The sequence below is a fragment of the Phallusia mammillata genome, chromosome 2 (genome assembly GCF_965637545.1).
Source record: "Phallusia mammillata chromosome 2, kaPhaMamm4.hap1.1, whole genome shotgun sequence".
NCBI lineage: Eukaryota > Metazoa > Chordata > Ascidiacea > Phlebobranchia > Ascidiidae > Phallusia > Phallusia mammillata.
The window spans coordinates 530366-545828 of NC_137253.1; the positions used below are offsets into that span (position 1 = coordinate 530366).

At 38.0% G+C, this 15463-nt stretch overlaps 2 protein-coding genes across 3 annotated transcripts; both read right to left on the reverse strand.

The window, feature by feature from the left end:
* Positions 1 to 61: 61 nt before the first annotated feature.
* Positions 62 to 3351, reverse strand: LOC145213454 (protein obstructor-E-like). 2 transcript variants are annotated; one of them, XM_080081736.1, is made up of 8 exons: positions 3215 to 3342; positions 2871 to 2909; positions 2555 to 2652; positions 2404 to 2478; positions 1888 to 1942; positions 379 to 476; positions 244 to 321; positions 62 to 131 (listed from the first exon to the last, which is right to left on the reverse strand). In XM_080081736.1, the coding sequence occupies exons 1-7, from the start codon at positions 3306 to 3308 to the stop codon at positions 244 to 246; spliced, it is 537 nt and encodes a 178-aa protein (XP_079937862.1). In that variant the 5' UTR covers positions 3309 to 3342; the 3' UTR covers positions 62 to 131. The 2 variants fall into 2 exon arrangements, with proteins under 2 accessions (XP_079937862.1, XP_079937863.1); XM_080081737.1 differs by lacking the exons at positions 62 to 131; positions 244 to 321 and adding an exon at positions 668 to 756 and having other exon boundaries at positions 380 to 476; positions 3215 to 3351.
* Positions 3352 to 5575: 2224 nt separating this feature from the next.
* Positions 5576 to 15002, reverse strand: LOC145213452 (dolichyl-diphosphooligosaccharide--protein glycosyltransferase subunit STT3A-like). The gene is made up of 17 exons (XM_080081734.1): positions 14944 to 15002; positions 14566 to 14693; positions 14318 to 14500; positions 13359 to 13577; positions 13126 to 13250; positions 12664 to 12828; positions 9884 to 10064; positions 9439 to 9594; positions 9272 to 9363; positions 8869 to 9027; positions 8228 to 8416; positions 7706 to 7822; positions 7412 to 7514; positions 6703 to 6824; positions 6326 to 6392; positions 6087 to 6202; positions 5576 to 5880 (listed from the first exon to the last, which is right to left on the reverse strand). Exons 2-17 carry the CDS (start codon positions 14651 to 14653, stop codon positions 5842 to 5844), a joined length of 2121 nt encoding a protein of 706 aa, XP_079937860.1. The 5' UTR covers positions 14654 to 14693; positions 14944 to 15002; the 3' UTR covers positions 5576 to 5841.
* Positions 15003 to 15463: the final 461 nt, after the last annotated feature.

Sequence of the window (15463 nt, forward strand, 5' to 3'; positions counted from 1 at the left end):
AACAATGCTTAGGACAGTTAAACTAGGTTAACATAAACTGACGACTGGCACCAAATCAACAGTTTGTTTGTTTTTTTCAGTTTTTTTATTCACTTTGCTTCATGGTGAAGTCGGCTCAGCTTATAAGGAGCCTGAAACAAAACAATGAAAAAAAAACTTCCAGCAAAAGGCAAACAGCAAAAATATCTAAATTCAGTTTCTGAAAGTTTTGATTCCAAGGTTGAAATGCTGATCGTAGCTTACCTAAGCACAAGCTGGCACGTTAACTTGCCAGTCACAAACTTGGATGGCTTCGTTGAACCCAAGACCTGGAGGACAAGTCTGGAAAATAAGTAACAATCAGACACAAACACACTGTGTGACATAATAATCACGTACCAATGGACAAGGGTGTTGGATGTTTGCGTCACAATTGTACCACACGGTGCAATCATTGGGATCTACCACTTTGGTGATAACACCGTTGCAATCGTAACCTGGAATATAACACAAATAGGTGAAAACAAACTGCCTCCACGATCAGTGGTGTGACTTAAATAATCCGGTTTTAACGCAGTTAATTTTTTTTTCAGCCGGTTCTATCGCAAAAGTCATATTTTTCAGCCGGTTCTGTTATAAAAAGTCCATTGACTACTGTCAGTTACTGGTTACTACCAGTAATGCTAACCGGTTCGCTGATCTCATGAAATGGCGTACGTGCGACGGTTCTGTAGAGCCGGTGCGAACCGGCGCGAACCGGATGAATCCCACCACTGTCTGCAATGTTCAACGATAAATGTTGTCAAGTGGATGGATCTCTTTAATAGGGTCAACCTGTATTTATTCAGCAGTTCTTCACCGATTTAAGAGATGTTTTTGCTGCTAAGCTAAAACGTTTATTACTTCATGTGGCTTTCAGTCATTAAGCAAGCTGTGCGTGTTTCAGTTTTGGTTTCGTTGAATGGTTATGGAAGTTATACTTCTGGCAAAACATTTTTGCACGACAAAATAATGAATAATGTGTCGTGTCAAAGTCTTGGGGGCGATTGCGCAACAGAGATTAGCGCAGTGGTTCTCAACCAGGGCCCGAGCTGTGTTACGGGGGGCGACAGGTGTATGTTTACCAGAAACACCCGCTAAAATCCATTTCCTATTTAACTTTAATCCCTAATTTAATCGACTATTTCACGTACTAGTTGTTTATAGTGAGTTTTTTACGATTACGGATTCTTGTTTATTCCATTCGACCCTTTTACAGCCGAAATTAGTACTGAATTCCAACACAAGATTGCCATTTGCATATTTTAAGGGGGCCACAGGTCCTACAGGGTTACTTGAACGGGGGCCACGAGACCAAAAAAGTTACTTTTAGGGGACCACGGTCCACGAAAGGTTGAGTACCACTGGATTAGCGTAAAACAATCCCAGGCGATAATGCAGCGGAGAGATTGCTTATTGTTTGTAATGGGACCATTTCATATAGTTTGCAGATGTTTAAAAAAAGATTTTGACGCAAATAACCAAAAGACACAATTCCTATTTGTGGGGGAAAATTTATGACAATTGAGCTCATTGCTTAATTTTAATTCGTCGAAGTAGTTTTGTTAAAGTGTTTCTGTTCGTTGTCAAGAATACAACAGTCTGAAAAAGCAACAAAGAGATTACGCAAAAGGTTAATGTGAAAGATTTGCTTTCATTCGGCCAGCGTACAATCGGGGCATCCACAATCTGCGACGCAACCCAACTAAAGTTTTGTCTAACAACAAGTTTGAAATAGATTTTTTGCGTTAATTTTTTCTGGTTTTGGTCAAAATTGTTGGCGTGTTTATAGTTCAAAGTGTGCAACGTAGTTTTGAATTGGTCGCTAGCCAACTATAAGCAGGCATAGGTATTAAGGACAAAACTTACGTTCGCTGTCGGCGCAAGCTGGACCTTCAGTGACGCTTCTAACAGCTCGACGAGTCTACAAACAATCAAGGTGAAAGAAAATCTGCTAACAACATAACTTCACGGCAGACCCACATGAACTTATTTTCGATAGGTGGCGCAAAGGGTATTTTTACCCATTTTAAACGATATATCTCTAAAAATGCTCACGGTTAGGGCTATTAGGGTCAGAGTACGGTATTAGCATCAAAATGGAATAAAACTAGCAATAAAAATTAGTGCTAATGTAAATTGTCAAAAACTACCCCTCTTCCCTTTTTCACGGGGTCCGAACCCATAACACTGCCGGGGACGAATCCCGATCAAGGTTTTTATGGGTCAGGCGCACCGGACCATTCGGTTCTTCAGCTGCTAAATAAATAATTCAGCTCTTTGCGCCACCTATTAGTAGAATGTGGGTCTGTCGTGAGATGTGGTGTTAGCAGATATATTTAAGTTGAAAATGGCATCATTAGGTAGAGGTTGCGAATGACATACCGTGCAAGCGGGTACTGAGGCTTCCCAGTTACAAACTTGGAGAGCTTCGTCGAAACCAAGACCAGCAGGGCAAGTCTGGGAAAAAATAACAATCACACTGTGTGACGTAATAATCATAGAAAAAAAATTGTGTGACGAAATAATCACATACCAATGGACAAGGCTGTTGAATGTTTGCGTCACAATTGTACCAAATGGTGCAATCGTTGGGGTCGACCACTTTGGTTGTTACTCCGTTACAATCGTAACCTGAAGGAATAAAACACGCATTTTGGGGAAAAGAAATTTATCAGTTAATTTGCAATTTCCCATTGTAGCCTATAGCCCGCTTGTTTTGGGTGAAAATTAAATTCCAACACATGTAAAATTGGTATGTTTACTCTACGGTCATGACCATGAAGAAAATGTTGCACAAAAACGTCAAGATTTCGGTTTAGTTTGTAAAAGAAAATGTTTTCGCCACTTACGCTCGCTGTCATCACATGCTGGGCCCTCTTCACGAAGAACTAAAAAGAAAAAACAACAATTTAAATTCGGTTTTAAACAGTAATTTTATCGTTTTTGAATACTTTACTTCTAAATTGAAACGAATATAAAGTTCAAAGTACGTAAATTACCAATCAGTCACATCATATTTTTCCCAACAATTGTCTAAAAAATAACGTGAAGTTAAGCACTCGAGCACTCTAGTTGCAAAAGTGGTCATTTCCCACCCAAACACAAAAAACGCATTTAAATTATGTTTTAAGGCTAACATTGTGAAGCTTGCAACCATACCTATAGTTTAAAAACCTAAAATTAAATTCCTTACCGTTGCCGTTGCACAATGAAGCGGCCAACAGGAGCACGGTCAAATACATCATCATCTTTGCTCGTTTTGTTTCAAATTTCTGACACGTTCGCATTTCTGCCTCTTTTATATCCAGCCAACTCACAAACGCCTCCCAGATGAAATAATTCCCACCAAACGAGCTCCTTCTTCAACTTGTTTGCTGATGCGATAAAGAATGGCGTCTGTCTGTCTGTCTGTCTGTCTGTCTCTGTACAACGAATAAACACGCTTACCCAAAATAGCAGAGAGGCTTTCTGCTGCAAAACTTGCTGTCGGGATATTTTTAGGTCACTCCTTTGTTTCATTTGGTTTTGTTGAGTATACAACTTTGAAAACGTTTCCAAATAAGTCCATCTGTAACAACTTTATCAGACTTCGCAAAATTCCTTTACCAAGAACGAGACTCGTGGAAATGTCAAAACAAAATAATTAATAGCGCAACGGACACAGAAGTCTGTTGGTTGTCACAACCCCTTTCGAACCCCTCCTAACTTTTCGAGTTGTATATTAGGAAACTTTAAATAAGTACGTTTTTTTATTACTTCAGTACTAACTACATAAAATGTCCACATATATGAGGCCTACCATATTGCAAAATACACCATGTAAGAGAAGCTGAAGATGCAGTTTTTGGCTGTTTTTTAAAGTCATAACTGCCATAGTAAATCAAAAAAAGTATAAAAGGAAGACATTTGGTTATTTTTATTGTCCTCGGTGGAAAACTTGTTTTTTTAAAAAAAATAAATAAGAACATGTCTTCCAAAAAGAGGACATATTTGGTTGATTTAAAACTTTATTCATCTGTATTGTTGTGATAACTGTTTACACTATTCTGTTGCGACTATTTCTATAACCAGTACGACTAGCAATTCCAAAAAATAACCAAGACGCGAGTTTTGCCCCAAACCAGGGCTATTCATATGGCCTAGTGAAGTTGCGTTACTTGATCTGACTTGAATCAAGTTTAGCAGAAAGCTACTACATAAAGTTACTAAATGAAGTAGCAAAAGTATTGATTTTATATTTCTGGCTTGGCATGTTGGGAAATTACAAGTGATGGACTTCATATTATTTGGCCTTGACAACTCGTTAGCAGTCAACCAACCATGACGTAGACAATGTGGTCAACGCCGATGCAATTCCAAGCCAAGCAAGCGATCGTGCGTGCGAGCAATTAACTAGTGTGGATCGGGTCAAAGGTCGTAGAAACTGTGCGAATTATTCCACATGCTATTGTACGTCACAATGCCAACAGTGATGTCACATTAGCAAGTAATGAACGGGAGAACAGTTAAACAATGGAGTCTATGGCAAACAGATAAGGCTCTTTGAGTTCGTTAAGTGGATTGCAGTCGAACTTTTGACCTGCAGAGGCTCCTTCAAAGTAGAAATGAACCGAATCGGTTTAATTTGGGTTCAGCCGAAACCGAATATTCGACAGTTTTGCCGAATCAAACGAATCGTTTATGACGTCACGCGAATTCGTACGCTACGTGTTTAAAACAGGAGTTTATCTACTGGGCAATTAGTGCAGAATACTTGTGTTTCTTTTTAGTTCTGTGGGATTTAAGATTGCCTCAGCAATGGCTGCCAACCTGCCCGTGAGTTACTGATTTGTTGTCTGGAGTGGAAAAAACGATAATATTTTGAAAAACTTATTATCATATCTATAGAAAGGACACGTTTATTTGTCCGAAACCGAATCTTTGCAAAAGTGTTTGATTCGGCCGAAAAAATTTGGCAAACCGAATATTCGGTACATCTCTACCCCAAACTTCTCTTGAAAAACACTTGTAGCTAAACACAAGGCATCAGCGTGCAGGTGTTGGTTCGCATGGAACTTTGGTGGCTGACAGAGTGTGACCGCGAACTTGTTTACCAGAGAGATCAGACAGAATGCAAATTAACGTTCGAATGATGTTCAAACATTTGTCGACAGCCAATGAACTTTCCTCGCCGTTTTATGACTGGAAGCATCAGTGATGTGCAGAACCTAACAAAATCGAAAATGCGACCAAAAGATAAATCAAATCAATTCGGCAAATCGGTAAAGACCCGACAAAAATAAATCGCAAGTTGGTAAAGCAATCTGTGAACTGGTGCGAAACAAATTATTTTGAAAACGTGGCTCGTTTGCGTAAAACAGTAGTTTTTTTTTCACGGGGTTCGAACCCAGGACTCTCCCGGGGACGAATCCCGATCAGGGTTTTTTATGTCTGTATACTTCGCAACAGCGCCCTCACCAGGCTGCTGATAAACTTAGAATTAATTTCTGGACATCTTAGTCCATTATTCAGAACGGCCCGACACAGCGTTGGCATTTCCGCACTTTCACATAGATTTGTTATCACATAGAAATTTATTTCGACATTTTAGAAAATTTATACCAACACTTTCAACAGTAGATGGCGTAGAAGAGCACGTGAACTGAGCTTCGGAGGAAAAAAAACAAAAAGTAATTTGTTGAGTAAATTTTGCTTCAGACGAGACTTGCTTTGAAACTTTCTACGAAATAATTACGCTGCAAGAAAAGTTTGGCCCCAAAACACCAAAGAAATGCGGGAAACGCATGAAAATGTCAAAAAGTCCAAGACATGATATGAATTCTACGTCCTTGGGTTTCCACGATTGTCTAAATCTTTAACCTGCAAAAAAATCCGTTGGGAAATTTGAAATTTGTGAACATAACCACCCTATAAAGCTCTTCTGGCAAATGTATTTTTATTTCGACGTCCTATACAGGTCGTCTCCATCAGGGTAAATCGGTGCACAAAATACAAACGCAAGAAGAGCTCTATAAGTTTGATATTATGCCTGGCAGCAACAGCTTATATATTTGTTAGATGTTTACCTTATAAATTCTGACAATCCAATGTTCGGTTGTGTAAGCCTCCTCCAAAACATCCAACTCAAAATCCTTGTTGCCAATCTCCGCATTGCGAACTCTGTCATAACCAGTCGGTTTGTCTGCACACAAAGTGATTTGTTATGTAACAATGGGTTCGTTTATGAATCTCTTATATTCACAACAGACATAAGGGAAATGAAATATTAGCATCAGAATAAGACCAATATAAACTGCCCACTCACTTTGTTCTGTGTAAACTTGCCCAAACCGGTAGTAACACATTTTGTACATGAGGCAATTCTGCAAGACCTGCAAAAAACATTGAAGTATTGAGTTTGTCTGTTGCATGTGGAGGTTAAAACCATCAAAGTTGAATATATGAGTTAAGTTTATTTCGCTTGGTGAAAGAACACATCGCGACACAAAAGCACAAAACATTTACCAAGTAGGAAATAGTTGCGCAACGTTAAAACTGTGAAGTACGCAATTGGTGGATGATAAACGCGCTGCAGCTACACCGTATATGCCGAGTGTTTATGTGCGAACTATACTAGCTGAAACCTATTCTCTGCTCCATAGCGCCAACAAGCGCACAGTTTAGTCACAATTCCCAACGTACCTGTGACCCGTCAGCATCCACCCTGAACTCTCCAGTGGGAGTGTAATAATCCGCTTCCTTTATGTGAGCTCCTCGATCAGTGGAACCTCCGATTCGAACCATCCACAGAAACTTGTTGATATCTGAAATCAAACACCTGAGGTTGTATGTGGGATACCAAGATACAAACAAAACACAATCAATTAAGGGTATTGTTATTGCCAATCTTTTCTAGTTCCAAAAATAATATGTGGTAATGGGCAAACTGGTTTTTTTTGTATCGGGCAAACCCAAATTTATTGAATCAGTACATCTCTAGTCTCTACTACTTTGAAGGTGTCTTTACAGGTCAAAAGTTTCACCCAATGTGGATGGATAAACATTTCAACGAGCGTTAACTTTTACGACACTAAAAGTCACCACTGCGTTTAAAATATCCAACCACATTGACAAGAACGACATTTCTGCCCAAATTAATCGTCTACAGAAAGAACAAAAATGATTGAGAACATTAAGCCACTATAATAAGTGCAGTCCATTGTTAAATAAGGATAAAGAAAGCATCCACAACAAGCACATTGGTTTAAAATATATTCTTTCAATACAGAATTTCGGGGAGTAATATCAAACAATTGACAGCTAACAATAAATGGTGGCATGCTTCTTTTCGACACCTATATTAACATTAAGTCACAAATCAACACTAGTCAGCGTCAAAACCATCGCTTACCATCCGAAGAATACCCAGTGAGTCCACCAAAAATCACCAGCACATAATCAACGTCCAGTTCTCGCATTATCTCGTAAGCCTTGTCCTCCGTTGAAGCCATCGCCTTTAAAACACAGACTAAAAACTTTAACAAGTCTCCATTTTTCCACCGTTTTTTTATGTTTAGATATATGTATTTCACCCCAGTAATTGGCGTCTTTCAAAACACAATCATGGATTGCATGAATAAGAAACAGTACGAAAATTCATAATTGCCGCATGCAAATATATTTTACCAGTGAGTCAGAAACGTACCTGTCCGACCCTTGATATGTGTGTGTTATTCCATGTGTTGTTGTCGACGAGAATTGTCCGGTTTGCCATCGCAGTAATCTGGTACCCATAATCCCACCACGACATTACCTTGGCATTCTGCAAAGCATTAAAGATGATCATATCACAGTAGGCCAGGCCTATTAAAGGCGTTATACCAAATCAGCCGGTCACCAAGCAGCTAAAAAATCTGTCCTGCGGTGGGATTCGACCCCACGGCAGGAGTCTTTCTGCTCTACCAACTGAGCTCAGTGGAAAATCCGTCGAATGTCAAATCACAAGCACTGAATTTTTGTTCATCTTAATTCATTACAGATGGATATATATTTAACAAACACATGAAATGAATTTTGGAGCAGGCCTCAGCAGTAGCAAATATTTTGTCTCCACTTTGGATACAGTCCGCTGAATTTCAACATCATTGGCCTGATGCATAATTACACTGGGGAACTTATCAATCTATGCAAAAACTTTCTGTTTGTGGTGCTCTTCGACCAACATTACCTCTGGTGTATTGTGTCTGAGCCAGTAATAAGCTTCCCTAAAGTCGTCGAATATAATCCTCCCACCGTCTCCTCCACGAGCACTCAACACGATGGATGGACTCGAGTAAGCCTCGCTCGTCACCCAAACTGAATGTGTCGCAAACAACGACAGGAAAACTGTCATCATCACAACTACACCAGTGGCAATCTGAAAAACATCATTGAAATGTTGAAATCGAACACAGTAATTTTGTGCAAAAGTATTTGTGAAAATATCTGTGTTAAACCCACAGATGTTAAACCCCATTTGCTCGTGATGGAAATAGGCCTTAATGTTTGGAATTTCAACATCAGCTGGCACAAAACTTGTAAGTGAGAACTTCAAAAAAATGTTGCGAAATGGTAGTGGCACAATTAAGCCAAAATTTTAATCGACCCAGGAATAACTGCACAACAACAGCATGATACAAAGCATGAAAAATAGTTGACACATTCAAATGCTTTTCTTCACACACTTACATTGACAAAACAAACAAAGTAACAAATTATTACCTTTTGCTAATTATTGGGACAATTTAAAATTTAATAATCACAATACACCACAATAAAAAATGACTAATACTGTAGTTAGGAAAAACAATAACAAAAATAAATTTTCACCTCATTCTTAGCAGGATATGTGTTGTCAGTTTTCACTCTCCCTTTCTTATCTTTCACCACAACGTTATCAAGATTCTTCATGTAAGTTGTGAGGATGTGATTAACTCCAATACTTGCGAGAATGCACATCACGGGAGCCAGAACCAGCATAAGACGAACCTGAGTATTTAAGTTGCTTGTTTTATTTCATTATTGCAGAAACTTTATTTTCTTTACATAATGAAGACTTGCAATTAGATGTTGAAATTGCAAGGATTTTTTTCAGAATGAGTAATAATATTTATATCGACCAATTGTATCATTAAGAAATTAATGTTTTAATCATAGCATTTTTAACTATTTCAAAATAGTACTGTTTCTTTTTTCACTTCAAAGTTTTAGCAAACTGAAAACCACAACTTACCATAACAGCAGCAAAGTACATACTGGTAACTCCGTATAAGATGATGAAAAGATTGTAGTCGTTCAATTTGTTGAAACAAACGTAGAGACCAACTGCAAAAAAACATTTTAAAATTTCTATTGACTTTATTACGGCACTTTTCAGTTTTTAACTTTTTCCAAACTGACCTGGAAACATGAAAACGAGCATCTGCAAGTCAAAGTAGAACGAGGACCAGGTTGTTGGCTGATGTTCGGAAACGGAAGCAATAATGGGGATGTTGTTTTTCGCATAACTTGGATCCAACAACGAATAGAAACGTCCAGTCCATGGGGCAATTTTTCCTGGAGAGATATTGAAGAAATTACTTTACCGTCAAAATTTTATGTTACAGAACCAAACTATTTTAATGAAGCAAAAAAAAACATGTAAGTTATTGCTGCCAGGCATAAGATCAAATTTATGAGCACTTTTGAGAAATGTATTTTTTTGACTACATTTCATTGTCCTATATGCAGGTCTCCTTCATCAGGGTAAATAACACTGAATGCGAGAAGTACAGTGCATGATAAACAAAGGAAGAAAGGATTAAATGCAAGCACATAAAAAACATGTTAATGAAATGTAACTTGCCTGAGAAAGTGAGGAAGCCGACAGCTCCAACAAAAAGTGCTCCGACGAGATATAACATAGTTTGCCACAAGATTGCGAAGTGTGAGGGTGAAAGTTTGCTTCGAAGGTACGTCACAAATGACACGATCTGGCACAAACCGAAAACACCGAGCGCTCCCATGTGCTCAGATGTTTGAACAGGCTAAACAATGAAAAAATAAAGAGTGTTATCAATTGCTGTTTGGTTTACATTTATTTTATTTGAGAATAACACAAGCTCCTGTCGAAATGTCAAATACTCTGGCTTGGTTGTTTCTTGTTACAATCTTTAAAACCATGCAATGTGGACCTAAATAGGGTTAATGTAGGTAAAGGCATTTTGTCTACAGTGAAAGAAATGAAATGTCTAGTAGAACCAAAGACATTTGTGTTGTTCCGGGAAAAAAAAGTGCATTTCAAATGTAAAGTTAAACATTGGAAGCAAAATAACAAAAAAGCAGAATTACCAAACAACTAGAAGGGTGGCTTAGCACATTTTACCATAGCATATACACTACAATCTATTCTGCAAACTGTAATATATTCTCTATATTTATTTTTATTGGGTCCCATATTAGCCAACATTTTTTATAATCTTGATTTGTTTCTGCAGGCAGAAACTCATGGGTCCCCAAAACCGCAAAGTTGTAAACAGACAACCATAAGAAACGTTGCTATAAAGTCAAACACAGTAATTGGTAGTGTTACTTAAAAAAAGAAGTTATGTAAATTACAAACTGTCCAAATCTCATGCAATTGAGACATTGTTATAAGTTTGTGTGCCTAAATAGCATAAAACACTGACATCTCAAAACGGCATATTATACAAACTGTCAAAATGTATTGTTGATTAATTCACCCATTTTGGGGGGTTGGTATGGTAAATATTAGGGCTGCAGGGTGAAACACAATATTCGACAGCTACAAATGCCAAATTCAAAAAACTATCAAAAATTCATCCAAATCGGACGTTTTATAAACAATAGGTGGCTTAAGCAGTAAATATTGGGCTACATGGTGAAACACAATAATCGATGCCCTAAAATAGCATAATGAAAAAACTGTCCAAATTGTATTCAAATCGGACATTGTTTAAAAAATCACCCATTTTAGGGGGCTAGTGGGGTAAATATTGTGGCTGCAGGGTAAAACACAACAAACGATGCCCTAAAATGGCCCAATGAACAAACTGTCCGAATTTCATGAAATTCGGACATTGTTTAAAAAATCACCCATTTTAGGGGGCTAGTGGGGTAAATATTGGGGCTACAGGTTAAAACACAACAAACGATGCCCTAAAATGGCCCAATGAACAAACTGTCCGAATTTCATCTAATTCGGACATTGTTTAAAAAATCACCCATTTTAGGGGGCTAGTGGGGTAAATATTGGGGCTACAGGTTAAAACACAACAAACGATGCCCTAAAATGGCCCAATGAACAAACTGTCCGAATTTCATCCAATTCGGACATTGTTTAAAAAATCACCCATTTTAGGGGGCTAGTGGGGTAAATATTGTGGCTGCAGGGTAAAACACAACAAACGATGCCCTAAAATGGCCCAATGAACAAACTGTCCGAATTTCATGAAATTCGGACATTGTTTAAAAAATCACCCATTTTAGGGGGCTAGTGGGGTAAATATTGGGGCTACAGGTTAAAACACAACAAACGATGCCCTAAAATGGCCCAATGAACAAACTGTCCGAATTTCATCTAATTCGGACATTGTTTAAAAAATCACCCATTTTAGGGGGCTAGTGGGGTAAATATTGGGGCTACAGGTTAAAACACAACAAACGATGCCCTAAAATGGCCCAATGAACAAACTGTCCGAATTTCATCCAATTCGGACATTGTTTAAAAAATCACCCATTTTAGGGGGCTAGTGGGGTAAATATTGGGGCTGCAGGGTAAAACACAACAAACGATGCCCTAAAATGGCCCAATGAACAAACTGTCCGAATTTCATCCAATTCGGACATTGTTTAAAAAATCACCCATTTTAGGGGGCTAGTGGGGTAAATATTGGGGCTACAGGTTAAAACACAACAAACGATGCCCTAAAATGGCCCAATGAACAAACTGTCCGAATTTCATCTAATTCGGACATTGTTTAAAAAATCACCCATTTTAGGGGGGCTGGTGGGGTAAATATTGGGGCTACAGGTTAAAACACAACAAACGATGCCCTAAAATGGCCCAATGAACAAACTGTCCGAATTTCATCCAATTCGGACATTGTTTAAAAAATCACCCATTTTAGGGGGCTAGTGGGGTAAATATTGGGGCTACAGGTTAAAACACAACAAACGATGCCCTAAAATGGCCCAATGAACAAACTGTCCGAATTTCATCCAATTCGGACATTGTTTAAAAAATCACCCATTTTAGGGGGCTAGTGGGGTAAATATTGGGGCTACAGGTTAAAACACAACAAACGATGCCCTAAAATGGCCCAATGAACAAACTGTCCAAATTTCATCCAATTCGGACATTGTTCAAAATTTACCCATTTTAGGGGGCTAGTGGGGTAAACACTGGGGCTATCGAGTCAAACAAAACAAATGGCACATCTACATAACCATATCTACCATCTGTGAAAGTTTCATCCAAATCCATCAAACATTTCAGGGCAAAATGGGGTGGACAAACTTCAGGGAAGAAAAAAAAAGAAAAGAAAAAAAAAGAAAAAAAAAAAAAAGAAATCGAGTAAAATCAAGATGTGTCCCCTTCAAGGAAGGGGACCCATAAATAATCACCTGAAACCCGACGAAAGAAATCTGCATGGACAATATGGTTCCGACACAATATACTGTCGTGTACGCCGTGTAAATCCGGTGTGAGTAACGACCGGTGACGATGCAAGCAAGCACGTGGATCGGAATCAAGTTAATGAGAAACACATAACCTCCCCACGAGGACACCTGGTGGCAGGATACAGTCATAAATAAAAACAATCTTTTTTTGTTTAAAAGCAGTGAGAGTTATATATATGCAGAAACATGTTTGTCAGTTATTAGGCATTTTACAATTAAACGAAACATCAAAATAACAATTTAACACAAAAAAACTTAAAATTGTTGTTTTCCCCAATTCCGGAAAACATACACAGCAGGTGCAAATTCCACAGCTTTTCCAAAACACAGCAATAATTCAACAAACTATACATTATCATAACACTTGGTACTTTGCCAAGATTTTACAACTCTTTAGTGACTCACCATGTAGAAGTAGGCGAGAGAACACAAAATTGCCCAAAACACACTTCCAGTTTTTACAGACTTGATCCACAAAAAATATGTGAACAGCATACAAAAGATGGCAATCCCCTCGTTGTCATAGGAACCTGTAGAAAACAACTTGTAAAAGAGCACTTGACAGGATGTGGCATTTTAGCAAAAAATCATAAAAATCCATGTTTTATGAAATCATTTTATCCAAGCACTTAAGTTACCTGCGACCGATCTTGAAATATATCCCGGGACAACCGACATAAATGCTGCTGCAATGAGACCTGCACCGCTATTGGACAATTCCTTTGTCAGGTGATATGTCACAATCGAGGTAAACGAGGAAAACAGCGGGGCGAGAAAGACGCACATGTTTCGGATGTCAATTGTGATGTTGAAAAAATGCAGAACATTGTAGAAAGTTGCTGCAGTGACCATTAATCCTGAATAAAAAAAATTGAATTATTAAATTTAAAACATAACAGCAAGTGTTTCAGATTTGTGCATAAAAAGATAGCAAGGAGGAATATACAAACAGTTCCATAATAAAAATAACATAAAATTGCAAAAACAAAACAATCAAACAAATTTGCTAAACTTATGGGAAAAGTATAACAGTTAACCTCTGTTAAACTGGATTTGGTTAATCTAGATCAGTGGTTCCCAAACTTTTCATATTTTTTTCAAAACGGTCCCTTTGCCATTATTTCGAGGGCTCGCGGTCCTTAAGCCTAAATGTGTATTTCATAAAAACGAAAGTTGATTGCAGGATTTTAGCTAGTTATGCAAAATTGCGCATAACAATCATCCAAAGACAGCATGTGACATCACAAACAGGACAAAAACATTACGATTTTGCGTGAACAATTGCATTTTTGATATAGTTGTCATTCAATAAAGGCCATTGTTTAGCAATGGAGACAGTCGATTCTCAATTCTACTTTGATTTAAACTTATTTAGTGGCACAAACTGACGCCAAATAAGATTATAGAATTACTTCAACCGCTTCGCGGTCCCCCCAAAATTGCCTCACGGACCCCTAAAGGACCGCGGACCCCAGTTTGGGAACCGCTGATCTAGATCTTTGCCTAATTTGGAAATTTTTTTCTGGTTAAAGTGGGTCTGAATTAAACAAGGTTTTAATGTATTTTGAACAGCTCAGGTATATGTTGGCATACTGACCTGGGTATATTGTTCCTCCGATAATCCTCCCAAGCGGATACCATGCTGTGTCATCGAACCAATTATGGAAATCATAAAATCCCTTTTCAGCCAGATATCGAGTTGTTCTGTAGTTGAAGTAGGGATCGAACTCGTGGATCACGCTTTCAAACCGGAGGACAGAGAAAAGACGGACAGAAAATGCTGAAAAAAAACAAGTAACGAAATGAGTTTTGTTTAAATTTTGTTGAAGTGAAAAACAAATTTACCCAGGATGCAGCAAATTGCAAGGACAAGCATTTTCAGCAAATTGTCCTGCTTTTCAAGTGACATCCTCCAAATTCCAACGCGTGCCATGATTAGATTATGATTCCTCCAATGTCTATTTCAATATTTGCTGAAAAATGTTGCAACCTTATTAATATATACGGTAGACCAAAAATTCAATATATTTTATTAAGTAGCCTTTTTCCATTTATGCAACAAAACCCTTTACGTGTAAGTTTAACAAATATTATTATTTAAATTTAGTTGCACAAAATAGATTTCACTGACAATTTATTTGTTACATTGTTACCGTGATTGATAAACACTAATATTAAACACGAACTTTAAAATTCCACATTTTACGGTTGATAAATTTTTACCTTCCACGTCTGCCGGTCTCAGCCACATGCGTCACTACGTGTCACTGTGTCGTCATAAATGATCAACAATAAGCTCAACAGCGACACTAGCGGACGCCGCTTGCCACGTAGAATTATTTCGATTTTTTTAATTTGGGGTTTCGTTTTTATTTATTTTTTAAAGTTATTCCCTGCAGTAAGCATTGGACATTTAAATTGGAAAACGTTTGTATTCCAGCAGTATTTCGCTATACAGGCCTACTGATGGTTTAAAAGCGGCACGCGTTAATTTTATTCCTTGTGTTAATAACCTTGACTCAATATTGCAAAAAGTGTGAGAGGAATAAGTTCTTCTCCTCTTACAAGCAATCACTTTTATACGACATGACACCCCTATTAGTCGACCAACTGCAATGTTCACAAAACAAAATGCGTTTACCCAACAATATAATTGCATTACACTGATTTCTAGCTACATGTGTACGTTTTTCTATCGTTGACCGGGTTTTGAGTTATTATGACGCAACTATGACGATTACAA

What these genes read in the sequence shown, in the direction of transcription:
- LOC145213454 (XM_080081736.1), bottom strand. Translation starts at nt 3,308, where the DNA reads ATGCGAACGTGTCAGAAATTTGAAACAAAACGAGCAAAGATGATGATG. An exon ending in TTCATTGTGCAACGGCAACG is followed by an intron (nt 2,910 to 3,214) that starts GTAAGGAATTTA and finishes TTTTCTTTTTAG; the next exon opens with TTCTTCGTGAAGAGGGCCCA. An exon ending in TTCAACAGCCTTGTCCATTG is followed by an intron (nt 2,479 to 2,554) that starts GTATGTGATTAT and finishes ATTTTTTCCCAG; the next exon opens with ACTTGCCCTGCTGGTCTTGG.
- LOC145213452 (XM_080081734.1), bottom strand. Translation starts at nt 14,653, where the DNA reads ATGGCACGCGTTGGAATTTGGAGGATGTCACTTGAAAAGCAGGACAAT. An exon ending in TATTTCAAGATCGGTCGCAG is followed by an intron (nt 13,251 to 13,358) that starts GTAACTTAAGTG and finishes TGTTTTCTACAG; the next exon opens with GTTCCTATGACAACGAGGGG. An exon ending in TGTACTTTGCTGCTGTTATG is followed by an intron (nt 9,028 to 9,271) that starts GTAAGTTGTGGT and finishes TTAAATACTCAG; the next exon opens with GTTCGTCTTATGCTGGTTCT.